The sequence below is a fragment of the Schistocerca gregaria genome, unplaced genomic scaffold, assembly GCF_023897955.1.
Source record: "Schistocerca gregaria isolate iqSchGreg1 unplaced genomic scaffold, iqSchGreg1.2 ptg000867l, whole genome shotgun sequence".
In the NCBI taxonomy this organism is placed as follows: Eukaryota; Metazoa; Arthropoda; class Insecta; order Orthoptera; family Acrididae; genus Schistocerca; species Schistocerca gregaria.
This window is the reverse complement of record NW_026062229.1, coordinates 89,410-115,647: the sequence shown is the minus strand read 5'-3', so window position 1 is coordinate 115,647 and position 26,238 is coordinate 89,410. Positions and strand designations below refer to the sequence as shown.

Sequence of the window (26,238 nt, the reverse complement as noted above, 5' to 3'; positions counted from 1 at the left end):
CATGTTTTTGTCACCTTAGCGAAAAAACAATCTGAAACCCGCATTGCTCAGTGTAAACAAAGTCTTAAATAGACGGCCTAGTCTTTTTTTGACAAGGCGTCTATGCTATAGTCTGTATCTAGTTTATTATATCCGCTTGAAACCGATCAATTAAAATGTTAAAAAGGGGGTAGAGAAATATTTAGAACATAATTAGTGATTAACAAAAAAATAATCAAAATATAAATATATAAAAGTGAATTAAAGAATTAAAATAGTATATATATATTTTTTTAATATATATTTTTATAATATTAAAATATAATATTTAAATTAATGTCAAATATACCAAAAAAGTGTTATATCGAATTAAAAGTATATTGTCATAGTATATATTAAAATTTTATTTTACCTAAAAGGTAATGATTTCAGATATAACTAAACATTATATCTGATATGATACTATAGAGATGTACTTTTATTAATTGATATTATATTATTAAATTTTATATTTAATAAATATGTTATAAAATATATTAGATATTGAAATATAAATTATATATATATATAGCTAGTTGTATAAGATGAATATATATAATAATGATAATTTTATATTGTGAATATAAAAGATAATAATAATTAATATTATTATTATAAATTAATAAAGAGAATAGTTATTATAGACGAGTTATAGATGAGTTATAATATATTATGTATAATATAATATATAATATGAGTAATATATAGTAAAAGATATATTAGATATATATATAGTTACCTGGTTGATCCTGCCAGTAGTTATATGCTTGTCACGATGATTAAGCCATGCAAGTGTAAGTATAAGTTTTTTATTTATAGAAAACGAGACTGCGGACAGCTCAATAGTGCAGTTTAATTAATCTAAGTAATTATAAATTATATGGATAACCGTAGGAAATCTAGGGCTAATACATGATTTATATTAGTTTTGTTAGAAATAAGTGAGTAATAACAAAAAAGTATATAATCTGTGTAAAAACAGGTTATAGAAAGTATGAAAATTGTTTATAATTATTTAAACGAGTAATTACAAGAGAATCTGCCCTATCAACTATGGTAGGTTAGATAGAGGCTAACCTAGGTTATAACGGGTGACGGGGATTTAGAGTTTGATTCCGGAGAGGGAGCCTGAGAAATGGCTACCACTTCCACGGAAGGCAGCAGGCGCGTAAATTACCCAATTGTAAATATTTTCTATAATATATAAATATGCAAATATTATGTATATTATAGAAATGTACAGAGGTAGAGAAATGACGTAAAGGTGATTTTGGTTATACCAAGATATGCTTTAATGATAATGAGTTAAAATAACAATTAGAATATTAAATTGGAGGGCAAGTCTGGTGCCAGCAGCCGCGGTAATTCCAGCTCCAATAGTGTATATTAAAATTGTTGAAGTTAAAAAGTTCGTAGTTGAAGTTTATATTTTTATAGTTTATATTTGATTATTTATAATAGTTAGATATAAAATATAGAAAGATTTAATAAATATAATACCTTAATTAAATTATAGTGATTGAAGGAATAATAAGTTTTATACAAAATATGAGTAACAATTAAGGTATATGATAGATTTAAGTATATATAATGAATGAAAATGATTGGGATTAGATGTATTGGTTGGCTAGAGGTGAAATTCTATGATTCAACCAAGACAAACTAAAGCGAAAGCATTTAATAAGAGTAATTTTGTCAATAAAGAACGAAGGGATAAGGATCGAAGATGATTAGATACCGTCGTAGTTTATCCAGTAAATGATGATAATTAAAGGTTTGATATATATTAAAATATCTAATAGTTCTATATGGATTAGAAGATAAATGTATATATTAAGAATTTTGATGAGAAATCGTTGAATATTTATATTTCTTGGGGGAGTATGTTAGCAAGAATGAAACTTAAAGGAATTGACGGAAGGGCACAACAAGGAGTGGAACTTGCGGCTTAATTTGACTCAACACGGGAAATTTTACCAAGGTAGGATATGAAAAGGATTGACAGATTAATATAATTAGCGAATAAAGGATCTTTCTTGATATCATAAGTGGTGGTGCATGGCCGTTCTTAGTTGGTGGAGTGATTTGTCAGGTTAATTCCGATAACGAACGAGATGATAAAAATATGTTGTATTTTTAGTTATTATATATATATTATATATATATAAGATAATGAAAAAATAGATCATATTTGATTAATTACGATCAAATATTAAGTAATTTGAAAAGTATCGCAATAACAGGTCTGTGATGCCCTTTGATATCTTGGGCTGCACGCGTGTTACAATAATAACAAGAGAATGATTTAATAAGCAGATTTATATATTAATATTATATTAATATATAAATTAAATATAGCTATATGAAATATAGCTAAGAGCATATAAAATGTTATTTAATTAGTTGGGGATAGATTATTGTAATTATTAATCTTGAACAAGGAATTCCTAGTAATTACATGTCATCAACATGTGATGATTAAGTCCCTGCCCTTTGTACACACCGCCCGTCGCTCCTACCGATTGGATTATGAGATGAAAATTAAGGAGTAGTTTGTTATATATGTATATCTATACCTCTATATAACTATATTACAAATTAATTTGAATTTTATAATTTAGAGGAAGGAGAAGTCGTAACAAGGTCTCCGTAGGTGAACCTGCGGAGGGATCATTAGAGAGTTATAAAATAAAAACAATAAATATATAATATAGTATTCTATAAATTATATAAACTATATTTATGATAAAAATATATATATATAAATAAATAATATTTAATATAAAAATAAAAATATATTAATAATGGATATCTTGGTTCCTTTTAAACGATGATGAGCGTAGTTAGATACGATAATATTATTATGAATTACAAATATGTTATAAACAATTAGTTTATATGAATAATAAAGTTCTCTAATGCGAAATGCACTATATATCATATATAGATATATAGTATAAATATTTCAAATATTATATTATAATATATATATATTATATATTATTATGTTATATAAAATATAATCTTTTATATAATTAAATCTATGATATATTCAATTATATATATATACACAAATATATATAGAGATAATACATATATATATATTTGTGTATATATATAGATATAACGAGATATATTTGAAATATTTAAGATGACCCTCTGAATTTAAGCATATTACTAAGAGGAGGTTAAGTTATAAAAAAAGAAAACAAATGTGATTCTATTAGTAACGGCGAGTGAAAGTAGATAAAAGTTCAATTATTGAAATTGATTATATCTATTAGTAATAATAGTATAAATAAATAATCAATAATGTAATATTAGTTACAATAATATTTATTTAATAATGTATATATAATATTAATTGATTTTGAAATAAAATAATAATATAAGGTTAAAGTCCTGTAATTTTATATATATACATATTATATATATATGATTATTGTAATAAGAGTCGATTTGTTTGAGATTGCAAATCTAATAAAATATATATATATTCTGAATATATATATAAAGAGATAGATTACTCTTAAAACTAAATATGATATATAAAAGGAGACCGATAGTGAATATTTAAAAAGTACCGTGAGGGAATGATGAAAAGAACTTTGAAAAAAGAGAGTTAAATAGACTTTGAAATTATTAATATAATTAACGTTATTGATATCATCTAATATAATATATTATTCTCTATATATATATATAGAATAATATACTATAAAAATATGTTATATATTAAATAAAAATATATAATAATATATTATAAATGATATGATATTAATAATAACCGTCTTGAAACACGGACCAAGGAGTCTAAAATTAAAGCAAGTATTATTATTTAGTCAAAATAAATATACATATAGAAATAGAAATAATATTCAGTTTATAGGATTTAGTTTTTTTATATAAAAAATAAATCACTTATAGTTTTAATTTTAGGACCCGAAAGATGGTGAACTATTCCTGTATAGGTAGAAGTTTTAAGAAATTAAAATGGATGACCGTAGCAATGTTGACGTGCAAATCACTTGTATAATATGGGAATAGGTGCGAAAGACTAATCGAACCATTTAGTAGCTGGTTTCCTCCGAAATATCTCTAAGGATAGCGGGTATAATAAATATCTATATATATATATTATATTAAATCTAATATATATATAATTTAGTATTATGAGGTAAAGAAATGATAAGAGTTAATGTATAATATAACTTCGGTTATATTATACGATTAGGAATAAATATTATTTCTAAACTATTCTCAAACTTTAAATATGTAATATATATGTATTATACCTAGTTGGCCATGATTTGGTAAGCAGATATGGTTATATGGGATCAACCATAAGTAAAGATAAGATGTTAAAATGAATTTATCGAATATTGATAAAGGTAAAAGCTATGATTTAATAAAGACAGCAGGAAGGTGATTATGGAAGTAGATATCCTCTAAGAAGTGTGTAACAACATACCTGCCGAATTAAATTGTGCTTAAAATGGATAACGCATAAGTGATCGACAAATTAAATATAATATAGTTATATATTATATATTTGTTTAATATTATTAATGCATTAATTATTGGTATATCACTAATAATTATATATATTAATATATAATTAATATCGATTCTTTACAAGATTTATTATAACAAATTATATAAATCTTAGTAGGAGGACATTAATATTTATATAAAGTAATAAAGTGATTTATTATGAATAAATATTAAGAGCAGATCTTGGTTATAGTAGCAAATACTCATAATAAAATTCAATAATCATATTGATTATATATATATGAGGACCGAAGTGGATAATGGTTTCTATATAAAGTTAATCTATATAGAGTTAGTCGTTCCTAATACAATATAGTAAATAATATATAAAGAATAAATATAAGTATTTATTAAGAAAGGGAATAATTTTAACATTAATTAACCATTAATTATATATAATATAAACTATAAACACTTATACTGTTTATAGCTATGTGGTGACATGTCTAAAAATATAAATCTAAAAAGTATAATATAGGTTAAAAAAGAGTTATCTTTTCTTTATAATATATATATATATTTATACTAATATAAATATAAATGTAGACAATAGAATATTAATTATTAATAGAAATTGTTTACTATATAGAAGATATTATATATGTAATATTATATATATTATATGTAACAATATAATATATACGATATTATAAAAAATAATATTTAACTGTGTATTGTACTCGTAAAAATTAGATTTATATATAATTTAAAAATATATAATAATGAACGTACAGATAACCGCATCAGGTATCCTATGATAAAATCGTTTGGTCGATAGAATTAATATTAATAAGGGAAGTCGGCAAATTAGATCTGTAACTTCGGGAGAAAGATTGGCTCTGATGGATCAATATAATAATCTACCTTGATTATTATATATATCTTATATTAGAACTGATTACTAAAACGAGGAATCCGACTGTTTAACTAAAACATAGTATAATGATAGATATAAGATAATATTTATGACATTATATGATTTCTGCCCAGTGCTCAGAATGTCAATATTAAAGAAATTTAATAAAGCTCGGGTAAACGGCGGGAGTAACTATGACTCTCTTAAGGTAGCCAAATGCCTCGTCATTTAATTGGTGACGCGCATGAATGGATTAACGAGATTCCTACTGTCCCTATTAATAATCTAGTGAAATAACAGCCAAGGGAACGGGCTTGGGTAAATGTTTATTATATACAAAAATAACTATTTATATAATATATAAAAATATTATAAAAATAACCTGCGGGGAAAGAAGACCCTGTTGAGCTTGACTCTAGTTAAAATACTTAAAAAAATAAAATTAGTATAGTATAGGTGGGAGTTGTGGCAATTTATTGTCATAACGTCAATGAAATACCACTATAATTATTATTTTTTTAATTAAATGATAAATATAGATAATACAATTTATAATTGTATGATTTTATAAATTATGCATCATAATCTAAATATCATTAAAATTATTTTAATGGGGAGTTTGGCTGGGGCGGCACATCTGTTAAAATATAACACAGGTGTCCAAAGATAAACTCAATAAGAAAAGAAATCTTATGTAGAATATAAGGGTAAATGTTTATTTGAATATTATTTTAAGTAAGAATAATATATAAATGAAAGTTGGGCCTAAAGATCCTTTGAAACCATATTTTTTAAATGGGATAAATATAATCTATATATTATATATGGATTATATAAACTTAAATCCTTCCCTTCAGAGGTGTCAGAAAAGTTACCACAGGGATAACTGGCTTGTGGCAGCCAAGAGTTCATATCGACGTTGCTTTTTGATCCTTCGATGTCGGCTCTTCCTATCATTGTGAAGCAGAATTCAAAAAGTGTAGGATTGTTCACCCAATAAAAGGGAACGTGAGCTGGGTTCAGACCGTCGTGAGACAGGTTAGTTTTAACCTACAGGTGTATACAATATAATCCTATTTTAATAGTAATATTATTTAGTACGAGAGGAACAATAATATAAGATAATTGGTAATATATTTAAATGAAAATTTAATGATATAAAGCTAAAATCTTTATATGGTTATATATATATTTATATATATATAATCTATTAATAGTTGGAAGCATATAAAACTAGAAATATAAAAAATAAGGCTAGATTAAATAGGATAATAATTATATATAATATAATATGATATATTAGTCTATGTGATGAATATATATTATATTAGATATAATTATGAAAATAAATTGAAAAAGACAATGAAAAATATTATATTATAATTAAGGAATTGTAAATATTAGAGTTTATAAATATTATATTATGTAAATAATATAATATAAAACGATATATTGAGATGTCCTTTAATTATTATTAAATATATATATAAATAAGGATTAACAATAATTATATAATATTAATAATGACTTCCTAGAAAGTGATATATCTGGATAATTCAAACTATTATTAATATTATATATTGGAACATTAAACTTTTAGATCAATAAAAACAGGTTAAAATTGTTAGCTATCAAAAATTTTAATTTATAAATATACTCTGCAAATATATTGTAATAATGAATTATATATATTTGTTTAGAATCTTGTATATATATATATATATACTTTATATTTATATCATTTTTATTCCTAGTAGTAAAATTATTATATACACTTTCATTACATTTATTTTATATCATTTTTATTCCTAATAGTAAATTATTATATACACTTTCATTACATTTATTTTATATCATTTTTATTCCTAATAGTAAATTATTATATACACTTTCATTACATTTATTTTATATCATTTTTATTCCTAATAGTAAATTATTATATATACTTTCATTACATTTATTTTATATCATTTTTATTCCTAATAGTAAATTATTATATACACTTTCATTACATTTATTTTATATCATTTTTATTCCTAATAGTAAATTATTATATACACTTTCATTACATTTATTTTATATCATTTTTATTCCTAATAGTAAATTATTATATACACTTTCATTACTTTTTATCATTTTCACTTCTAACAGCAAAATCATATATACTTTCGTTTACACTGTGTTTTTATACTAATGTATGTCATTTTCTTCTGTTATAGATATACCACCATTTTGCACATTTTATTCTTCATATACATACCTCTACACATATTACTCTGTTACTTTGTTTTCTGATATATACACTTTCTATTTATAGCAATAGATTATGCTCCTTCATATACTTTCATTATGCTTAACTAACTACTTTATTTGCAATAAAATCATATTCCTATATATTTTCATTTATATATCTTTTTATTTGTAACATTACTTTATACACTTTTACATCATGTTTTTAATTTGCGTTAGTATTTTCCTTTATATGTACATTTTTGCATATTTTATTTTTTTACGTACAAAGTTATGTATACACTCTATTTGTCTTGTCATGTACTTTATATACTTTTTCTTATTTGTAACAATAAATTACACTTCTTTTATATATTTTCATTTGTATTTATGCCATTTTTACCCATAATCACAGAATTATACACTTTCATTCATATTTATACCATTTTTATTCGCAGTAATAAAATTATCATACATACTTTCATTTACACCATGTATTTGATTTACATTAGTATATAAATATATTTTTCATTATATGTACACCGTTTTGTACATTTTATTTTTATTTATGTACACACTTTTATATATACCACTGTTTGTCATTTTGTTTTCATGTACGTTGTCATTCTTTTGTACTAGGTTGACACAAAAAATATTTTTTTATATAGACATAAGAAGGATATTATGAAAGCTACTTTGGTCCTAAGTTTTGCGATGGATTAGGGCTGTCTGCGGCAGCATTGAATGAAATTTTGTATTCTGGTTTCAATGTGTAATATTCTCTATTTTTCTCTCCACGGGTTTTATCGCAGACAGTTTTGAGAATGTCTTTTAGGTGGCTATCTGGTTGCTGAACCTCGTTGTTTAAGTCTTTGAATGTATACTTTTCTTGCCTTTTGAAGGCTTCGATAATCAAAGGTAACAGTTCTTCGCTCGCGATGCGGACGCGTTTGTCAGCAATACCACGACTGTCAACCACCCGCTTGTTTGCGGTATTGGGGATAATGGCATTGTTGTCTGCATCGCTGGACATGTTGTTTTTGGATAGACAGATGATGGTACCAGAGGTTCTCTTTGGCTTTCGCAGTAGAGGGACCATACCGTCGCCCTCTACGTGCATGGCGTGCTGCGAACTTATTTTACCTTCGATGGCTAGCCTTCCGGGCTTGCCTTCACTGAAGGCAAACATAGAATATGGAACAGAGCGCTTAGTTAAAGAACAGGTACTCGGGAAAGAGGGGTCCAAAGGCTCGAGTTCTATGCCACTAAGCTTTCGGTAAAAACACGATGAGTATCATGGTGAATCGGAAAAAAAAAGAGTTTCACTTACTTCGATGTGGTCATTGCAATACTTAAGTTTCACTGAGCCAAGTTCGGCGTCATGTGGCTGAGATTTCCAACTATCGGCTATTTTTTTGGGGATTTTGAGGAGCCAGACTTCCTCTTTACACCGAGATATGTCTACTCTGCCTGCGTCAGAATCGCTATCGGCTTTAATCTGAGCGTTCATAAGTGCAGTAGACACTAAAAAACTGTCTTTGAAAAAGGCTGTATGTATGCATGTACAAATTGTGTGTACAAAATAGCTCGTTTTTTTGGAGTGACAGCCGAAGCAAAAAAATGGGCGAGACAGAGGTTCTCTCTCGCCGATGGGGGGAACCGAGGGATAAAAAAAAAGAGCGCGTTTTTTGTGGCCAAGTTCGTTTTTGTGAGTAGAAAGGGATTTGGCCGTTTTTTTTAATTGAATGCTGGTTGCGCCGATCTATTCAGTACATCTTACAGAAGAGAGCGTGATCATTGCTGGCTGAGCACAGACAGTTTTTTTGCCGTATTTCACGGTGAAATAAGGATTTTCATGCGTTGGCGGCAGGCATTGTTTGTCTCTGAATTAATGCCGCGTGCTTCTCGCGTCTGAATAATATGGGTGCGTGGCTCTGCGCCTTGTGGAGGGCCTAAGGATCCGGTTAGAGCCCCGCGACTTTTTTTGGCGTTTTACGCTTACACATATCTGCGTAGAAAATTGCAGTCCGATTCAAGGCGACAACATAAAGGTTTACGTTCGCCTGCTTCCGGAGAGAAACGAGCAAGTGTGTGCGAGAGTCTCTAGTCCAACGACTGTCACCATATCTTCGAGAGCGGCGGTAGGAGCGAACAACGCGTGCAATGGAACAGACAGGACGCCTCGCGACACGGTGCTGGCCGACCCTTCGCCGAACACGTTTAAGTTCGACTACGTGGGAGATGGAGGTGCGAGTCAGGAGGTTATCTTTGAGCAGGTTGGCAAGCCGATGGTCAGGTCTTGCCTGGATGGCTACCACGGCTGCATTTTTGCGTACGGACAGACTGGATCCGGGAAGACTTACACGATTTACGGTGGGCGTGCTGGGTCTGAGAAGATGAGAAGTGAAGAGAGGGGGTTGGTCTTTAGAGTAATTGAATATTTGTTCGCGAAAATAGCTCAGAGCAAGAATGAATATTCGTGCAAATGCAGTTATCTTGAAATTTACCAGGAGAAGATCAAGGACTTGCTGGCATCCGACCGCCAGGCGAAGAATTTATTTATTCGAGAGGACCTGAAGCGAGATGTCTACGTGGAACATTTAAAGGAGGTCGCTATTGATTCTGAAGAAGACGTTGAAGAGTTGCTTTCTTATGGCGCGCAGAGACGTCATGTTGCTCGGACGGCAGCCAACGACCAGAGCTCGAGGTCCCACACAGTGTTTACGTTGTACGTGGAGGGCAAGATACTGAAGGAGGGTGGGATGAAGGTTCGGAGGTACGCTAGTCTTCACTTGGTGGATTTGGCGGGGTCTGAGAGGCAGAAGAGCACTGAGGCAACGAGTTTGCGTCTAAAGGAGGCTAGCGTGATCAACCAGTCTCTTACGACGCTGGGGAGAGTCATTAGGTCGTTGGCGCAAGGAGGGAGCAATTACGTTCATTATCGAGATTCGAAGTTGACATTTTTGCTCAAGAACTCATTGGGGGGAAATTCTAAGACGAGCATTATTGTGACGATAGATCCTCACATGAGGAGTTACGAGGAGTCGTTGTCGACGCTGAAGTTTGCCCAGCGTGCCAAGTTCATAAGGAACAGGGCGAGCATTAACGAGAACGTGTTGAGATCGGTGGGTCGACAACAGGAGGTGGTTAGGAAGTCGGCGAGGAGGGAGGTGCCGTCGTCGGTCGAGCACCGGTCTGGAGGTGCTGAGGGTGCGGTGGGGGAGGGGTTGAGGGAGGGGGTGGAGGCAAGTTCTTCTGAAGGGTGCCAGATAGTGAAATTAGAGGCGTCGTTGAGGGACATGCGCCAGAGAGAGGAGAAGATGAAGGCGGAGCAAATAAGGTGTTATGAGAAGATTGAGGACATGCAGTTATTGTGTTTGAGGCAAAAGCTTTATTTTAGGGTGTTGGAGTGCTGTCTCGAGCTTAGCGAGGATAGGACGAGGCGAATACTCGAATATGAGGGTGGTAGCGCTTACAAGGAGGAGTTGTACGGAGAAGAGTTGAGGAATTTGGAGAAGCAGATTGGGTACTTGAAGTACCAGTTGGATCACCATCCGCAGGTGACGAGGTTGGCGATAGAGAATATGGAGCTGAGGGAGGTGTTGGACCAATACGTTGAGGTGTGTTCGGAAGAGAGTCAGGAGTTGGGGAGGTTGAGGGAGTTGCAGGGAAGGTTGGCATCGGAGGTGGAGAGGTTGATAGGGGAGAAGCATCGTTTGATCGAGTGTTTGTGCAAGGGTGAGGAGGGGGGGTGTGGGGTGAGTGGGCTGGAGGAGTGGAAAAGAGGCGAGAGAATGGCGTTAGAGATGGAGTTGGAGGAGTACAAATGCCGTGCAGGAGAGGAATTGAGTGCGATGAGGGACAGTATGGCGATGTTGGAGCGAGATTGGGACGTATCTAGGGACCAGCTAGGGAAGTTGGTTGAAATGATGAGACGCCATGAGGTCGAGCACGAGAAGGAGATGAAGGCGATGAGGGCGAAGCACGAAGAGGAGGTGAGGGCACTGAAGACGAGGTGTGACGAGCAGACCGAGGACATGGAGGCAATTCGGAGGAGCGAGAAGAGCACGCTTGCGATAGTGCTGACGATGGAGCAGCAGATAGACAGACTGAGTGAGGAGAATAGCGGTTTAAAGGATTACATTGAGAAGTTGAAGGCGGAGTATCAGAGCGAGAGGTTGAAATGTGGAGCGGTGGGTGCAGCGGAGGTTGAGAGATCTGAGGACGAGGACGAGTTGGCGAAGGTGGTGGGGAGATGTGGGGAGGGGTCGTTGGCAGGTTTGACAGATTTGACAGGTTCGTTGTTACAGGTGTTGGAGAAGACTTTATTGAAGCATCACCGGGTGATTGTGGAACTGCAATCTGAGGTATGCCGAATCAAGAAGGAGAAGGAGACGATGCGCGCTGAGGTGGGGGGTAGGGATCAGGGTGTCGACGAGGCGGTGAGCAATTTCTCGAAGAAATTTGTCAATTTGGGAGAGGTGAAGAGTGACATTGAACGGGTGACGGATGAGGTGGCGACATGCGAAAGCGAGTTGAGTGACGAACGGATTGGGATGTACACCGATTTATTGGAGCGCGTGGCGGTGGGTGAATTGGGTGACGTCAGAGTTGCTGACACGACGGAGTCGAATGCGGATCGTCCGGTTACGCGTGGAAAGAAGATGGCGCCGTTGTTGGAGGCCGTTCTTGAAAGGCTGGGGCAGAGAAAGCAGGTGACCGGCGGTTTGGAGTGTGAGGCGGAGGAGATGATGGGCGGGAGGACCGAGGTGCTCAATCAGCTGACAAAGAGGAAAAGGCCTTGCGAGAATACGGAGCACGTCATTGACAGTTTGAGGACAGATTTTGAGCCGTGGAAGTGTCAGGGTGATGGGAACGATGGGGACGACGCAAGTCAAGATAGCGGCTCACAGAGGGGTTCTGAAGGGGATTGCCCGGACAGCAGCGATGAGAAAGGTTCGTGCGACGATTTGGTTTTTGAGGAAGGAAAGAATCATTCTCGGGGACAGCCTGATGGGAGTGTGAGCGTGGCTGGCGACGGACCTTTTTCATGTACAAACGAGCGCATGGACGCGGGATATAGCGAGGGAGGCGAGAGCAGTCAAAGAGGTGTTGGGTTTGCGAGGTGCATGTCTGACATTACCAATCGACGAAAGAGGTCATTTTCGCCGGGGGTCGAAAGTCAGAGCAAAAAGGGCTGCACGACATGGATGTAGGTTTGTATATATATATATATAATTTCACGATTGCGCAAAAAAAAGCAGCTACATAAAAATGTTTTCTGAGTATAAGGATCGTGCGTGAGAGAATTTGACACATAAAAAGATGTGCACTAGAGAGAATTTGCGATCGAGTGCGTAAAAGAGGTCCATGAGAACAAAAGTATTTCGTGATTTTACACGCGGTGCCTTGATCGTGCGCATATGAGTTTCATGGCCGATTGGCACGCATGTACTGGATCACGTTATACACACAGAAGAGCAGTTTATGGTTGATTGCGTATACGAAAAAAAAAAATTATGGTTGATTGCGCACGATATACACAGGCTATATTAAGTGTGTGAAATGTATGTTTACGTGATGGTTGTCGGTTAGCTTTTGATTACTAGAACGATGCCTACAATAAGTCCATAGAGTCCCAATGCCTCGGAGAAAATCAGGATTAACATCAGGGCGATGAACAGTTTTGGCTGTTGAGAGTACGCTCTCACCCCGGCGTCTCCCACAATGCCAATAGACATGCCTGCACCCAATCCGGAAAGCCCTACAGATAGCCCTGCGGCGAGGTGGGAGAATCCTTTGAAGGCGCTGTATTCAGTTGGATTGACTGGTTTTCGGATTGGTCAGTTGCGAGAGCAGGGAAAAAAAAATATAGACCCATCGTTTGCAGCGGTCGAATTTGCGTACTGTTAAATGCTATGTAGATGGCAACGACAAGTCCGTAGAGACCTAAGGAAAAGCGTCAGACTTGCGTTTCTTCGTGCGTTTTTTTTTTTTTTGTAGCGACATACCGATGATACCAGCCATGACGCACGGGATGATTGCCTTTTCAGCGAGGAAAGAGGATGGTTTAGGGTCAGAGCTGAGTTGGGGAGTTTCAGGGGGCACGTCTTTTTTGCGGGCGAACCTTCATGACTAAGTCGGGTCTCATCACGCCCACAGAGACGACACCCACGCCAGACTTGCAGGTTCCGTATGCCGACCCAAGGCCTTTGTGAGAAGGCCCATTGTCAGTAAAAAAGGGGAGAGAGGGAAGAAGCGCGCGGTATCTGATAGGAATATGTACAAGAGAAAACTAGAGAGGTTGCAGCGCCCATCAGGCCAAAGAAGTACGAGTAGTTAGGTATCGTTGTTGCCATGTTGCTATCGCCCAGATGTACTTTGAGCCAATCCTTGTCAGACTTAATTGAGCGTAACGAGATTAAAAATGGAGTAAAAAAAAATTTATTTGAAACTTGCAAATTTTGTTCCGATGTCATTTTCGTGCCCAGCATTTAGCTCGAACTTGAGAGCTGGGGTTTGCGATGAGAGAGGGTGAGGGATGGTTTTTCTACAGCGTGGAAGCGAGACGGGTCCCCTGGGAAGCCGTGGAAGGCGTTGAAAGGGGTGTGCATGGTGTCTTGCCGATGAGTGCGTCTCGTTCAGAGCAGTTCTAGAAAAGGTACAAAAACAGCGCTGAGTTTCTAGGCGCCAAGCAGAAGCGTACGTTTGAACGCGTTGCATTGAGGAGCTGGGTTGTTGCAGCGCGGGTCAGGGGACAGGAGGAAGAGCGTGAGGAGGGGGGGGAGAGGATGAGGGCTGGCCTCTTTCTACCGTAGGGGGCGTTAGAGTTGAAGGGAGAGGGCGGTTCGACAGTAGCAGCAGCTTGCTTGGCTCGTGGTGTTCCGGCGCAAAAAAAAAATAAAAAAAGAATGTTTGGTGGGTTATGCGTGTATGTGTTGTGTACATATACATGTGTGTGTATGTCAGGGTTATGGGTTGTTAGGTGACAGGTGGTGAGAGAGCGTGCGGTTCTGGCCGAGGGAGTAGAGGATGAATTGACCAGGTGGTTGGTTGATGGGCGAGAACGGGTCGCGGGAGTCGTGTTTGTCGTCTATGGACGGGGTTGACCAGATGTTGTGTTGAGAGAGGGGGTGCCCGTTTGAGAGGGGGTGAAAGATGGACGGGTGGGTGGGGGACGGTTTTGGGTGAGGATCGGGGGTGGGGGGAGGAGCGACGGATTCTGAGGGGGTTTTGTTGAGAGGCCAGCGGAGCTGGGACAGGTAGAGGTTGGGCGGTTGGGCGATTTTTTTTTGATGGAATTGTTGAGAGGAGCGGTGGTGGTCGAAGAGGGCTGGGTGAGGTGGAGCAGTGGTGGAGGAGAGGGAAGGAGCGCAGAGGGTGACGCGGTGGTCTGAGATGTGTGTTAGGTCGTTGATGGAGGGAGAGAGGGTCGAGTCGCCCTCTTGGGCAGTGCCGATGCCGTTTGGAGGGAAGAGCTCACGGTGCGGCCTGGGAATGTCGTTAGTAGGGTTTGGAGGGGTAGGTTCGGAGGGGGGGGGTGATGGGTGACTACCACCCCCTGGGTCTAGGGTGGTTGAGTCTGGGTTTTGGCGAAGGGTGGAAGGTGGGAGAGGCGGATAGCGGGGTGCTTCGTATTCAGTGCCGACGGGTCGCCCGCCGTTACGGAGGAACTTGGGCGGGTTTGTGTGTGTAGTTGTGTGTTTTTGATTTGAGCAGTGTTCGTCGTGCCCGATGACAGGGGGGGAGAATGGGTTTGCCTGCTTGCCGTAGCAGGAGTGCTCGTAGGGCGGTGAGTTAGAGGTTGTGTTTGTGGGCGAGAACGTGCCATGCAGTTGGTGGTTGCCTGAAGGGGGAGCTCGGTTGTGTGTGTTAGAGTATGAGGTGGAGTTGGAGGGAAGGGATTCGTTCGGCCACGGCGTAGAGTCTGAATTTACAACGCGGTGATGTGTTGGGTTGGAGTCCGCGGGTAGGGCGGCGGGGTCTGGACAGAAGGTAAGTCTAGGCGCCAGAGGCCGTGGGACCGGGACTTGCATGGCTGACAGGTTTAGGTCGTCGACCACAATGGAGTGTTCATTGCAGACGTAGTTCTGGCTGTGAACGTGTACGAGGCGTTCCGAGGGATAGGCGTCGGAGATGAGGACGGAAGACGAGTCATCTGTATCTTGACGAGGCGGCGCCAGGCAGGTTTGGTCGACGAGCTTCGGCAATTCGCGAGCGGAGGCGGCGTCGAGTCTGGTTTGGAAATTGAAGTCGCCAGCGCAGTGTAGCGTGCCATCCAGACCAAATGGAGGCTTGTCGTCGAACTGGGAGTAGAAATAAGAGGGTGGGCGAGAGTCGTACCTGTCAAAATCTGATTTTTGCTGAAAATTGGCGCCCGCCGCCACCGGATAATAGCCGTATTCTTCACAAGCCAAACCTCTGTTTTCGAGCCGAATGCCGCTGTCGGCTAAGTAGGACTCAGATTCAAAACACATGGGACCGCGTCCAAAGGCGCAGTTCTGGATAACGTCGACGCCTTGAAACAAGTCCTCCCCTCTCGGCGCTCGAGTCCAGTCGTCGTACAAGGTTCCACCCGCAAAGGATTGCCACACACCAGTGGGCATCGACGCGAAAGAGGGGTACGCGGACTTTTTGCCGTCCGCCTGTCCGACACTCGCCTCGGCGGGGTTTCTCGCGCAGTCGACCAGCAGGTGCTCCGGACTCGAGAGCAGCGCTCGTTCGCTCCTTGCCTCAACGGGTGAATCACCCTCGAGCAGGGGGCTCGACCTGGACCGAGACGAGCGGTCTCCCTTGGACTCGACCCCGAGGTCTCCCTTCAGGTCAACCCTGTGATCATCCGCGAGGCCGCCCCTGAGATCAACTCTAAACTCGTCCCTGAGGTCGCTCCTCACCCTGGCCAACAAGGGGGGACGACCGTTCGCCGCCCTCGACTGAGAGAAGTGTTGCGCGAACCTGTCAACGGGTGACGCGGCAGAATCTGTACTGCACTCCTCCGCGTCAGGAAGGCCGAATGCCGACATGCTGTTGTCTTCGCTGTCGTCCGATATTCGGTGACGACCGCAGTCTTGCGCCTGGCCAGTCTCGCGCCCGGCTGGGACGTTGGCGTTTCCCTCGTGTCTTGTCGACCTCGGTACATATTTCTTGAAGCCTCTGACAACTTTAGATTTAGAACAACTTCGAGCTCTCACTGCAAAGAACCCCTCCGAAGCCGCCAAGTGACCAGCACTCTTAAAGCCCGCCACGCCCCTCTGCGCAGCCGCGCTCTTGACTCTGTTCGATCCTGTCAAATCGCGCGAGTGAGCGTGACACTGACCCTCTTCCAAGTGGAACCCAGTCGCAATCCGCGAAGACTCGTCCGCCCCCGCGTCGCCATCCTCCCGGGACTCCAAACGCTGAGGCTGCACAACCGCCCTCGGCGGCGGAAACCCGCTACGAATCGACTGCACGTAACCAGGATCCGTCTGACTCAACGGGACAAAAGACGGGACTCTGAGTAAGTGTTTCCCCACCTGCATGTCCTCCTTCGTAAAGTTATCCTCTTTCTCACTCATGGAATGCAAATACATGCAATCCGAATTCGTGCAAGTCTTGTTTCGCAAAAAATAAGAACAGTACTTCGTCGTGCCAAATGACGCGCGCAACTTCCTCTGTCTGAGCTCAAACCCATCTATCGACCTTATGCACAAACATGCCTCCTCCGGCGTCGAGTATGTCACATAACACGATACGCTCGCACCCTGGTAAACATGCGATCGATTAATCACCATCTTTATAATCTTGCCATACTGGCCAAAATATTCTTGCTGTTTTAATATCTTTTTTTTTTAAAAAAAGAGGTGAGTACACACTACACACGCGTCGCCTCCGTCTGCGGACTCCAAAACCCCCCCCAAAATACCTCTTCCTTCGCAATCTCCAGCGCCAGGTTCTTGACGTATACCAAATTGCGCTGTATAACTCTTATGTTGAACAGGGACTTCTTCGACTTGAACGCCGCTGACGCGTCCGTCACCTTGCTCTTGTGCCCCTTTTTTTCCCCTGAACGCGGTCTGCTCCGCGGGCAAAAAAGCGAACGTTAAAATCTTTTAAAAAACGCACAAATACAGACGCAGCCACCAAATCCCACGCGCGCCGCCGCGCAAAACCTCAGTAAGGCCATTGATGTACCAACACTCACAGGACCAGTCGCGCTGATGCGTACAAACGAGAAACCTCTATCCACGCGTATGAGTCAGGATTGTAGCCACGCCTACATGCAGGGCACTTGTCGGAACTCACTCGATCCCAACAAAACGTGCACATCTAAAAGACAGCCGCATTTATAACTCTATTGGTCAACCAAGTGCGCTAGAAGGAAATCCAGCCGAGACGAGCCAACGCCACTGACAAAACGCCGAAAAAATTCGCCACCAGCAATCGGAGACAATCGGGCCAACGCGGGTCCCCCTCTCCCCGGCCTCGCCCCAGCGCGATCTCGCTCAGCAGCCAAGCCAATGCCGTCGACCCCCTCGACTCTACCCTCCTCCCCGATACGCACCTGATACCCGCAGGGACACGGCTTGAAGCCCCTTTCTGTGTCGTCAAGGGGCTCTAGACAGAGCGGGCAGTCCAAGCTCTCTTCCACAGAGCTCCCATGACGCCCATCTGTCATGATACCTAGCGAAAGGACGTGTAGGCGATGCCGACAAGACACGAAATAAAAAGACCACCAAACCAAAATTGACCGCGACGAAAATGAGATCTTCGAGTACACAACAGCGTCCGAGTATATGCACGCCCCGGCGCAAACGCTCGCACTTTCAAACGCCGAAGAACCATAAACCGCAATAGAACCTCGATCACTACAACTCAGTCGGACCCATCAACGAGGCGGCCAATGGAGAAATAAAATTCGCGGAAAAAAAAGGGCCGCGTCGTGCAAAATTTTGCTCGCGACCAGAGACCTCCCCGTGTGTCGAAGTGCCTCTCCGAGACACGCACGCCCAAAAGGCATGAAAAACACTCAGTCAGGTGCACGAAAGAATAAAAAAACCTATTTGACGTGTACACGAGGATAGCGCAAACGCTTTTCCAAAAATATTTTTTCAAGGGTACATAATCACCTCATAAACTTGTGTATTTGTTGAACGGAGGAGGCATTCAACCGCCCGTCTAACGGCCCGCGCTGGACACAGACAGGATGACACTCTCGATTACTGAACTTCAACACCAATCCGCCGGCTCCACCCGGCCGCTCATGTATACGCACCCGGCGCTTTTTTACACGTTCAAGTTCGCGTCGCTCTTCGAATCACTCTTACTAGTCAGACAAAACAAGAGAGGGAACGAGGATTTGTCCAGTCGGTGCACATCCAATTCATCACTTTGGCCAAGCGTCGAAGAAGCAGAGGAGAACAGGGCTATGCTTGACAATTCATAGTCATCAGGCAAGATGTAAGTCTCTGATGCACGTTTGATGATACTGGATACGTCTTCTTTTTCAAACAATTCAAAAAAAATGGGCAGGCCCACATTTGTTTCGGGCGGTACATTTTTGACAAATTGTATCGTCACAATTTTAGTATTGGGCGCTTGTTTGAGTGAGGGAGCCACAACCAGCTCGACTGAACTTCCGATAGACGATACAGGCATATCTCTTGGACACACGCAGAGCTCGTTGCGAGTCTTGGCAAGCAGACATATCTCTGCGTTCGTTGAGAAGTTCCCTATAGCAGCGCCACCTTCGACGGCTTCAAGCAATGTACCTACATCTGCATCCGGTCTCAGACGAACGGAATAAGGACCCAGAGGAACGATTTGACGATCTGGCCTCCAAAAAAAGCTCACTTCTACCTCATCGTTGCCTTCAGAACTATTCGACAATTTGTAAAAGAATACTTTGTTCTGCATGTCTATTTTGGTGTGGCTCGGCTGTAGCGCACCCGAATGGCAGTCCGCAGGATAAACGCTCAGCTCATCCTCCTTGCACCCCAGCGTAGCGCAGAGCTTCTTGACGAGATCCTTGTAAGAAACGTACTTCTGGAAACACAAAACAATCGGGTCTGACAACGGGTCTTCCTTGGACTTAAAGGTAGCCTCAGTCAAGGAATAAAGTCTGCAAATCGGTGAGGAGACAGCGCTGAGCCTTTGATAATCATCCTGTTCAATCAAAAACAAACTTCCATTTTTGACAGGCGATAAATCTTGCTTGGACACTCTCTCAAGACCAGTCGCGGTTTCTTGCCAAACAATGATGCTGCCACAAAAATAACTAAATGCGTTCATCGTAATCTGCGTCGCTTTCGTCAAAACGTCGGACTTGCTAGCGCTCTTCATATAGACTCTCTTAATATAATCGAGACGCTGATTTTTGGGATTGTAAATTTTAAAAAAAACCAAAACGCTCGACTTGTTCATTTCCATATCGCAAAACTCCTCGCTAATCGTCATTTGCTTTTCAAACTCCATCACGGCACTTTCTGCATACACTAGTACGTCTGCAGGAAAAGTCGAGTCAGAGCCCTGCAAAACCTCCATGCTCTGACTCAATTCAGAACTCGAAAAAGGCTCTTTGAGAATCACGTGTCGCTTGTCTTCGCAGAGCTGGACCTTCCACAATCTATGAACTTTCTGTAAACTGATGTTTTTTTCAATCTTGTTAATCAGCTGACTAAGCGGTACGCCCTTTTTGAGCTTGGTTCGCTTTCCCTGTCTGTTGATGTAGGCCAATCCTATCCCGAAGTGTTCTGCAAACTCGGAACCTGTAAACACTCTGAACCACGTATCATTTTCCACATCCAGCCGGCTCTTCATTTTCATGTTTTCCAAAAACGTAGAATGAAACTTTTTGTTAGAATCAAAAATCCAACTCTGATCTGACTTACGAACGTAGATAAGCATATAAGCAGATCTGAACTTCTCGCTGGCAACTGGTGCTGAGCGTCCGTCCTGCCATCTGATATATTGGATTTGGTTGCCGCCAAAGTTGTCGTCAATGGCCTCGCTCTCGTCCACTCCCTTCACCAAGGAATCATCGAAGCAGTACCACTGAGACTTAATGTACGGGCGAAGAAACGCATAGTAATGTCCACCATCCATTCCACCCGAATGAACGAGGACACCGTACAAGGCATAGAGGGTCTCAGACTGGTTTGGGTTTTCCGAAACCATATACGGAGATAAATCCAGCTCCGGCGGAAAAACTAACTTCGAATTGTCTTTCACGTACGCCTGCAAGTTCCAATCGAAATTGAAGCGCTTGAGATGCAAATGAAGAATAGGCGGAAGCGTCTTGAATTTAATCCACTTATTGGCCGTCTGCAGACCCAATGTATCATTGGGCTTCCATCGGTTCGGGCCCTCCAATTTTTCGACTTCTGTGAACTTATCTATAGACTCATAGAGACATTTATGAATATTTAAGCTGAGATCGTAAAACACCTCGTCCTTAAGGGACCAAAAATCGATGTCTGTGCACCTAACACAGCTCTGCATTTGTCCTCGGAAAAGTTTTTCAATAGTGCCTTCGACCGGCGTCCCCTTCATGCGGTCTTCTAGGCTCTCTTCTAAAAGGCGTGCAAGCTCTTGTATGTCGTGCTGCATCAACAACTGCTCGCTCTTCCAACCAAAGCTTTTAGTCAATTCAGTCGTGAAAACGGGCTTGTTACTAGTCTCCAAATCCCAAAACAGTAGCTGCAATGCGTACGGTATTGTGGGGTTAGTTGAATCAGTCGGGATAGCGTACACAGCAGAGCGAAAGTACGGTAAGTGAAAGAGACTCTGAAGGAACGAATTAAGATAGCAGGTTGCTCCCTGGTTTCGAAGGCCAACAAAACCCGTTTCTATCTTTGCATTATAGTCTATAGTATTCAAAAAACTAGAATGACCGTCGAACGTGCCAGCGTCCCAAATCTTTTCTACTTCAAATGTTATTCTAAATGTTAGGGCATCGTTGACGAGATAGCCCTCTGATTCTTTCATGTAAATAGGATATTTATGCCCCATAATATTCGCAAATCCCCGGTCCCTCTCCTCTATCCGAAATATGTGTGTACCAGCTGCAAAAAAATTTGGTCAGGGCTTCGATCGACAAAAATACTGAAATAGCAGTCGCGCCATACAAAACGTCATGTTCCTCGATTCATCAACATTTACAAGTGTAAACTTGAAAGTTACCTCTCTTCTCCATCCCGGTAGTAATTCATCGGCATCAGCAACATCTAAATATAGCGATAAATCTTGTTCTTCTGTGTTCCCTTGTGGAAATAATATCAATCTCCTGTCAATAAAGGGCAATTAGTACGGATCCCAACTGATGACCGCAATAATCTAAACATTGTTATGGAAGCTTCATCATACCAACTGAATGGTCCAAATCGATATATCTTGCTGTACACTGAATTTTCTTGTTTAATCAGATGAAAGTTTTCAAACGTATGTTCAAAACTATTTTTGTAGGGCAGTTTGAGGGGTTCTGCGAGGTCGCTGCTATCACTGTTGTCACCACTGTGGACAGCATCCGAAACTTGGGCTTGGAATTTTTTTTTTGATTCAAAGGAGGGCATTTGAATGTGCATTGATTCGACTTTGTAAACACGTCAATTAAATATATTTTTTTTTAGACTTCAAAAATGACACAATCACAAGGCCGTTTGTCAATACAATATGTCGGGCCTAAATATATACACTGAAAACCTTTTGCTTACCACATCAGATGAAAAAATTACGGCCTCTGTTACCTGTACTAGTTTAGAAAAGGGTATGCCCAAAACACCAAATAGCGGGTTATTGTGAGTCGTAGACGACACCTGTTCGTATATACACATGCATATACACATATCTATATCTAAAAAGCATTAGTTGACGCACCGGATCTTTTGCGTTTTTAGAAAAGCTGTTGTATATTGGCACCTCCACGGGAAGAATAGTGCTCTATATGCTGTTTTGGAATGCGGACAGCAAAATTCTAGAATCCCAGCGTATCCAATCCATAGTTGTTGACAAAAAAAAGGCTATTACAGAACTTGCAATACTAGGAGAGGTAGGAATTTTGTTTTCAATATGTGGTAGGTATAAGAAGGGGATTAGTCTGATGATCAGCGTGGAGAGCTTTATATATAGATGACCACACAAATGATGCAGAACACTTTCAAGGAATATGAAAGGCAATTTGTTAAATTTTGGTCCTTCTAGGCTGAGCTTTTTTTTGAATCGAACTCGGTGCTAATAGTGCTTTACTGCTAAAAGATAGATGCCTGAATACTTGGAATTCCTTGTCTTTGGAGCCGACTGTTTCTGCTCCAAAGTGCAAAAATGTTTCTAAAATTTGTATATACTCTGGCGAAGACATGACTTACCGAATCTGCATACAACGAGAAAGACGTTTGCTCCTATATGAATATGTAGGAAAATTTAATTTGCTCAAGGCACGAAACTTATTTTTATCTTTTTTTAATTATAATTTTCTCAGAAAGATGACGCCCTCGTTTTACAGAGAGGCCTTCGAGGCGGCGAAACGGGGCGCGCAGCCTGAACGTGTCCCACGAGCTCCTGGATGTTTGTGTTGTAGCCGTTATTTTCGATTTTTGCTGACCTTTTGCCGTATTGTTTCTTTGGCGTTGTACATTTAAGGAAATTCCGCTGTTGTCTCCGGTGTTAGAAATAGCCTGGTCGAACAATGTTTTGTATTTGGGCTTCAAAAAAGAGTATTTTCTTTTTGACCTCACCCTAAATCAATTCTTTCTAGTTGCAGCGTTTACGACGACTCCGTTGATTCGACGGTTGTCGCCCACACAGATGCTGTTGAAGCAGGATCAGACCGGTCTTTTGGTGCCAGTATATGACACTGTGGGTTCGAAGAAGGTTCAAACTTACGAAATACCTTTGAAATGGGATTCTCCGCCCAACGACATTTTGACAGACTATCCTTACGTCATCTCTCTTCACGACGATAGGAAGTTATTAGAGATACATTCTGCTATTTCCTGGCGTCTTATACAAAGAATTCACTTGTTGACAGCTTGCAACCAGGCCGAGCGACTGGTGCCCGGTTTTTCAATATGCTCTTCGAATCCATTTTTTCTTGTAGTTACTGATACGTCTATACTTATGCATACAGCCTACGACCTGTCCATTCAAGCGGAGGACCTGGTTCACGCGGGGTTTATCGACGAAGGGATCCATCTGGCGACTCTCGGAAATAGGTGTGGCAGGTCGGACCAGGAGCTAAGTCTGCAGCTGAACCTGAGCGCTGGTTGGCAATATCTGAAATCACTCGATTTTAAAAAAGCGTTCGAGAATTTTGAAAAATCTTCTTTGCTGCCAACCGCTCTTTTGGAAACCAGCTTTCCCATGTTGATGTTGGAACCTCCTGCCAGTTCCCAGGCATCAATGCACATATACGATCTCATAAAAAGCCATCATACGAGCCAGCCGAAGATCGAGGAATGCTTAAAAGAGGTTTTTGGCTTCGTGAGGAGTTTCCTTATATCGAGCGTCTCGAAGCCCGGTGTGGATCCCTCGAGCAGGGCAACTATTTTCACTGCGATTTTCCTCTTATCTGTATCGCTAAAGGGTTCAGAAGGCGACGTTTGGGAGTGTCTGAAGACTTTTCCGGAGGATAGTCTACCAGTTGAAGAGCTGGCAAAATATTGTACCGAAAAGGAAATGTGGGGTCCGTTGGCATTGGTTTATCGTTATCAAAAGCTTTACGACCGCACGTTGCAAATCTGGTTCGACATAAATACTGGGAAAAAGACGGACCGCTCGTTGCCCTCGAACGGATTGGAAGAGGCGATATCGCTCCTCGAAACGCTTGATGACATAGAGGTTGTTCAGAAATACGCGGAATGGATTCTTTCTAAAGGAGAGGATAAATTGCTTCGCGTCCTCACGTCGCGACGTCGTCCGTCTCGTTTGCCTTTCGATTCGGTCTTGAATTGTATTTCTAAACTGAAGTGCGAAACACTGCTTGAGCATTACTTAGAGTGGCTGGTGTTTGATTGCAGCGTAGACGAGGAAGAGCCAGAGACATACTTGGCCAATTTTTACCTAGATTGCATCTTGGCTTCAAGTGTCTACGGAGATGACCTGGCGGAGACTGCAGTAGAGAATCTTTCGATTTATCGAAGAAAGTTACTCAAGCTGATCGGTACAAAAAATATGTACAACAAGCTGAATTTGATAAATCGAATGCAGGGATTTCCTCTGTATCACGAAAAAGCCTCTCTTTGGGAAAAAGTAAAGAATCACGAGAAGGCTTTAGAAACAATTGTTGTGTACTTGAGGGATATCAACAGAGCCGAAGAGTACTGCTGTCGATACGAAAAAGAGGCTGGCGAAGGTTTATTTTCACTTCTGTTTAAACTGGTCTTGCACACAGAAGAGGGATTGGCCGTTCCAACTGCTTCTTTTGCCATACTGGACAAGTACTTTACCAAAGTAAAATTAACTAACGCCCTCTCGATGCTTCCATCGACTATCAGCGTCAGACATCTGCACGCGCACATGATGAAGTTGATCAGGCTGGTGTCGAGTGAATCAAGGCATTTGTCTGTTATTTCCCAGTTAGAGGCATACCAAAACTTTTATACTAAAATGAAAAAGATGCAAATGACAGCAAAGTCTATTCTCTTAACAAATGATACCCTGTGCCAGGTTTGCAAAAAAAGGATCAACGAGAAAATATTCGCTTTGCATCGTGCGACGGCGTTGATTCATTTTAGCTGTCTAAAAAACAGCTGATCTGTATTGAATAAGATAAAGAGACCCCAGAAGTGAGCGAAAGGTGCCAGACAATACGACCCAGTTTCCCTCACCCCTGTAAGTCTATTCGAACTACTCTGGTTTTTTGGCATTTTTTAGTCCGTTAGCGCTTTCATGTTGTCTAAAGCCGAGCCATCGATGACCTAGATGGGTTTCGGTTAGGTAAACTTCGAAATCTCGACGGCGCCTGCTTTGGTACTTTAGGGAAGAAAACAACGGCGCACCTAGCATTGCCCTGATGCAAGTGGTGTTGACCAGCAGCATTTTTTAAAACCTGTCACACGCTGTGGTGTCTTAAAAATTGACTCTATCTATGACGTTCTCGAGAGCGTTTTTTTCTAATCGGGCCCCTACATCTTGAAATAGATCGGCCAGTCTCGGGCTACTACAAGCCGCATATAAATATTTATTTACTTTACTCTTTCCATTGGTGGGCACAATCCGGGTCGAAACACTTGTAAAAAATGGTCATAGGTTCGTCCGCAGATCGAGTCTGCAGTTCGTAGTAATAGGCCTTTGTCTGACCGCAACGCGGACACTTGGCTGCATGTCAAAAAAAAAAATCAGAACATTTCCTAATTGATGGGTCCGATGCAGCGCGACGTGGCGCGTTTGAACCGACATAAAAGAGGCCATACCCATTGAGTCGACTTTTTCCCAATTCTTTTCTCTTTCGATTTCAACTGTTTTCTTTTGGGTTATGGGCAGTTTTTTGTACATTTTTTTTTCAATGGCTAAACTGTAGGGGCACGTCTGACAGGCGAAGTAGAACAAATTCTCCGCATGCTCCAAAAGCAGAAGAGTTGAACATTTCGGACAAAACAACATGGCACACG

At 40.3% G+C, this 26,238-nt stretch overlaps 6 protein-coding genes across 7 annotated transcripts; 2 read left to right on the top strand and 4 right to left on the bottom strand.

The window, feature by feature from the left end:
- Nucleotides 1-8,252: 8,252 nt before the first annotated feature.
- LOC126323785 (general transcription factor IIF subunit 2-like) lies at nucleotides 8,253-9,177 on the bottom strand. The gene is made up of 2 exons (XM_049994785.1): nucleotides 8,988-9,177; nucleotides 8,253-8,927 (listed from the first exon to the last, which is right to left on the bottom strand). Exons 1-2 carry the CDS (start codon nucleotides 9,165-9,167, stop codon nucleotides 8,349-8,351), a joined length of 759 nt encoding a protein of 252 aa, XP_049850742.1. The 5' UTR covers nucleotides 9,168-9,177; the 3' UTR covers nucleotides 8,253-8,348.
- Nucleotides 9,178-9,918: 741 nt separating this feature from the next.
- LOC126323720 (kinesin-like protein KIF3A) lies at nucleotides 9,919-12,873 on the top strand. The gene has a single exon (XM_049994711.1). The coding sequence runs from the start codon at nucleotides 9,946-9,948 to the stop codon at nucleotides 12,871-12,873; it is 2,928 nt and encodes a 975-aa protein (XP_049850668.1). The 5' UTR covers nucleotides 9,919-9,945.
- Nucleotides 12,874-13,190: 317 nt separating this feature from the next.
- LOC126323745 (uncharacterized) lies at nucleotides 13,191-14,069 on the bottom strand. The gene is made up of 5 exons (XM_049994744.1): nucleotides 13,944-14,069; nucleotides 13,785-13,867; nucleotides 13,669-13,702; nucleotides 13,565-13,606; nucleotides 13,191-13,484 (listed from the first exon to the last, which is right to left on the bottom strand). The coding sequence occupies exons 1-5, from the start codon at nucleotides 14,014-14,016 to the stop codon at nucleotides 13,249-13,251; spliced, it is 468 nt and encodes a 155-aa protein (XP_049850701.1). The 5' UTR covers nucleotides 14,017-14,069; the 3' UTR covers nucleotides 13,191-13,248.
- A 513-nt stretch (nucleotides 14,070-14,582) lies between these two features.
- LOC126323770 (uncharacterized) lies at nucleotides 14,583-18,538 on the bottom strand. Its single transcript, XM_049994768.1, has 4 exons — nucleotides 18,198-18,538; nucleotides 17,862-17,962; nucleotides 17,559-17,709; nucleotides 14,583-17,475 (listed from the first exon to the last, which is right to left on the bottom strand). The coding sequence occupies exons 1-4, from the start codon at nucleotides 18,309-18,311 to the stop codon at nucleotides 14,629-14,631; spliced, it is 3,213 nt and encodes a 1,070-aa protein (XP_049850725.1). The 5' UTR covers nucleotides 18,312-18,538; the 3' UTR covers nucleotides 14,583-14,628.
- Nucleotides 18,539-18,695: 157 nt separating this feature from the next.
- LOC126323767 (uncharacterized) lies at nucleotides 18,696-23,052 on the bottom strand. 2 transcript variants are annotated; one of them, XM_049994765.1, is made up of 6 exons: nucleotides 22,996-23,052; nucleotides 22,508-22,670; nucleotides 22,345-22,377; nucleotides 21,998-22,223; nucleotides 21,760-21,917; nucleotides 18,696-21,696 (listed from the first exon to the last, which is right to left on the bottom strand). In XM_049994765.1, exons 4-6 carry the CDS (start codon nucleotides 22,213-22,215, stop codon nucleotides 18,920-18,922), a joined length of 3,153 nt encoding a protein of 1,050 aa, XP_049850722.1. In that variant the 5' UTR covers nucleotides 22,216-22,223; nucleotides 22,345-22,377; nucleotides 22,508-22,670; nucleotides 22,996-23,052; the 3' UTR covers nucleotides 18,696-18,919. The 2 variants fall into 2 exon arrangements, with proteins under 2 accessions (XP_049850722.1, XP_049850723.1); XM_049994766.1 differs by having other exon boundaries at nucleotides 18,702-21,696; nucleotides 22,345-22,382; nucleotides 22,996-23,034.
- LOC126323768 (transforming growth factor-beta receptor-associated protein 1-like) lies at nucleotides 22,281-26,063 on the top strand. Its single transcript, XM_049994767.1, has 4 exons — nucleotides 22,281-22,397; nucleotides 22,528-22,708; nucleotides 22,890-23,064; nucleotides 23,270-26,063. Exons 1-4 carry the CDS (start codon nucleotides 22,304-22,306, stop codon nucleotides 25,379-25,381), a joined length of 2,562 nt encoding a protein of 853 aa, XP_049850724.1. The 5' UTR covers nucleotides 22,281-22,303; the 3' UTR covers nucleotides 25,382-26,063.
- Nucleotides 26,064-26,238: the final 175 nt, after the last annotated feature.

Excerpts from the sequence above, each read along its gene's own strand:
- LOC126323720 (XM_049994711.1), top strand. The coding sequence starts at position 9,946 with ATGGTCAGGTCTTGCCTGGATGGCTACCACGGCTGCATTTTTGCGTAC.
- LOC126323770 (XM_049994768.1), bottom strand. The coding sequence starts at position 18,311 with ATGACAGATGGGCGTCATGGGAGCTCTGTGGAAGAGAGCTTGGACTGC. Across the intron at positions 17,963-18,197 it reads CGTGTCCCTGCGGGTATCAG|ATGTGCACGTTTTGTTGGGA; the intron begins GTGCGTATCGGG and ends GCTGTCTTTTAG. Across the intron at positions 17,476-17,558 it reads TGGAGATTGCGAAGGAAGAG|ATATTAAAACAGCAAGAATA; the intron begins GTATTTTGGGGG and ends TAAAAAAAAAAG.
- LOC126323785 (XM_049994785.1), bottom strand. The coding sequence starts at position 9,167 with ATGAACGCTCAGATTAAAGCCGATAGCGATTCTGACGCAGGCAGAGTA. Across the intron at positions 8,928-8,987 it reads ATTGCAATGACCACATCGAA|CTTAGTGGCATAGAACTCGA; the intron begins GTAAGTGAAACT and ends TTTTACCGAAAG.
- LOC126323767 (XM_049994765.1), bottom strand. The coding sequence starts at position 22,215 with ATGCACATTCAAATGCCCTCCTTTGAATCAAAAAAAAAATTCCAAGCC. Across the intron at positions 21,918-21,997 it reads CGATTTGGACCATTCAGTTG|GAGATTGATATTATTTCCAC; the intron begins GTATGATGAAGC and ends CTTTATTGACAG. Across the intron at positions 21,697-21,759 it reads ATCGAGGAACATGACGTTTT|CTGGTACACACATATTTCGG; the intron begins GTATGGCGCGAC and ends ATTTTTTTGCAG.
- LOC126323768 (XM_049994767.1), top strand. The coding sequence starts at position 22,304 with ATGTCGGGCCTAAATATATACACTGAAAACCTTTTGCTTACCACATCA. Across the intron at positions 22,398-22,527 it reads CTGTACTAGTTTAGAAAAGG|AAAAGCTGTTGTATATTGGC; the intron begins GTATGCCCAAAA and ends TTGCGTTTTTAG. Across the intron at positions 23,065-23,269 it reads GAAAATTTAATTTGCTCAAG|GAAATTCCGCTGTTGTCTCC; the intron begins GCACGAAACTTA and ends TGTACATTTAAG.
- LOC126323745 (XM_049994744.1), bottom strand. The coding sequence starts at position 14,016 with ATGGCAACAACGATACCTAACTACTCGTACTTCTTTGGCCTGATGGGC. Across the intron at positions 13,868-13,943 it reads AACCTCTCTAGTTTTCTCTT|GCCTTGGGTCGGCATACGGA; the intron begins GTACATATTCCT and ends CTTCTCACAAAG. Across the intron at positions 13,485-13,564 it reads CATCTACATAGCATTTAACA|TCAATCCAACTGAATACAGC; the intron begins GTACGCAAATTC and ends TCCGAAAACCAG.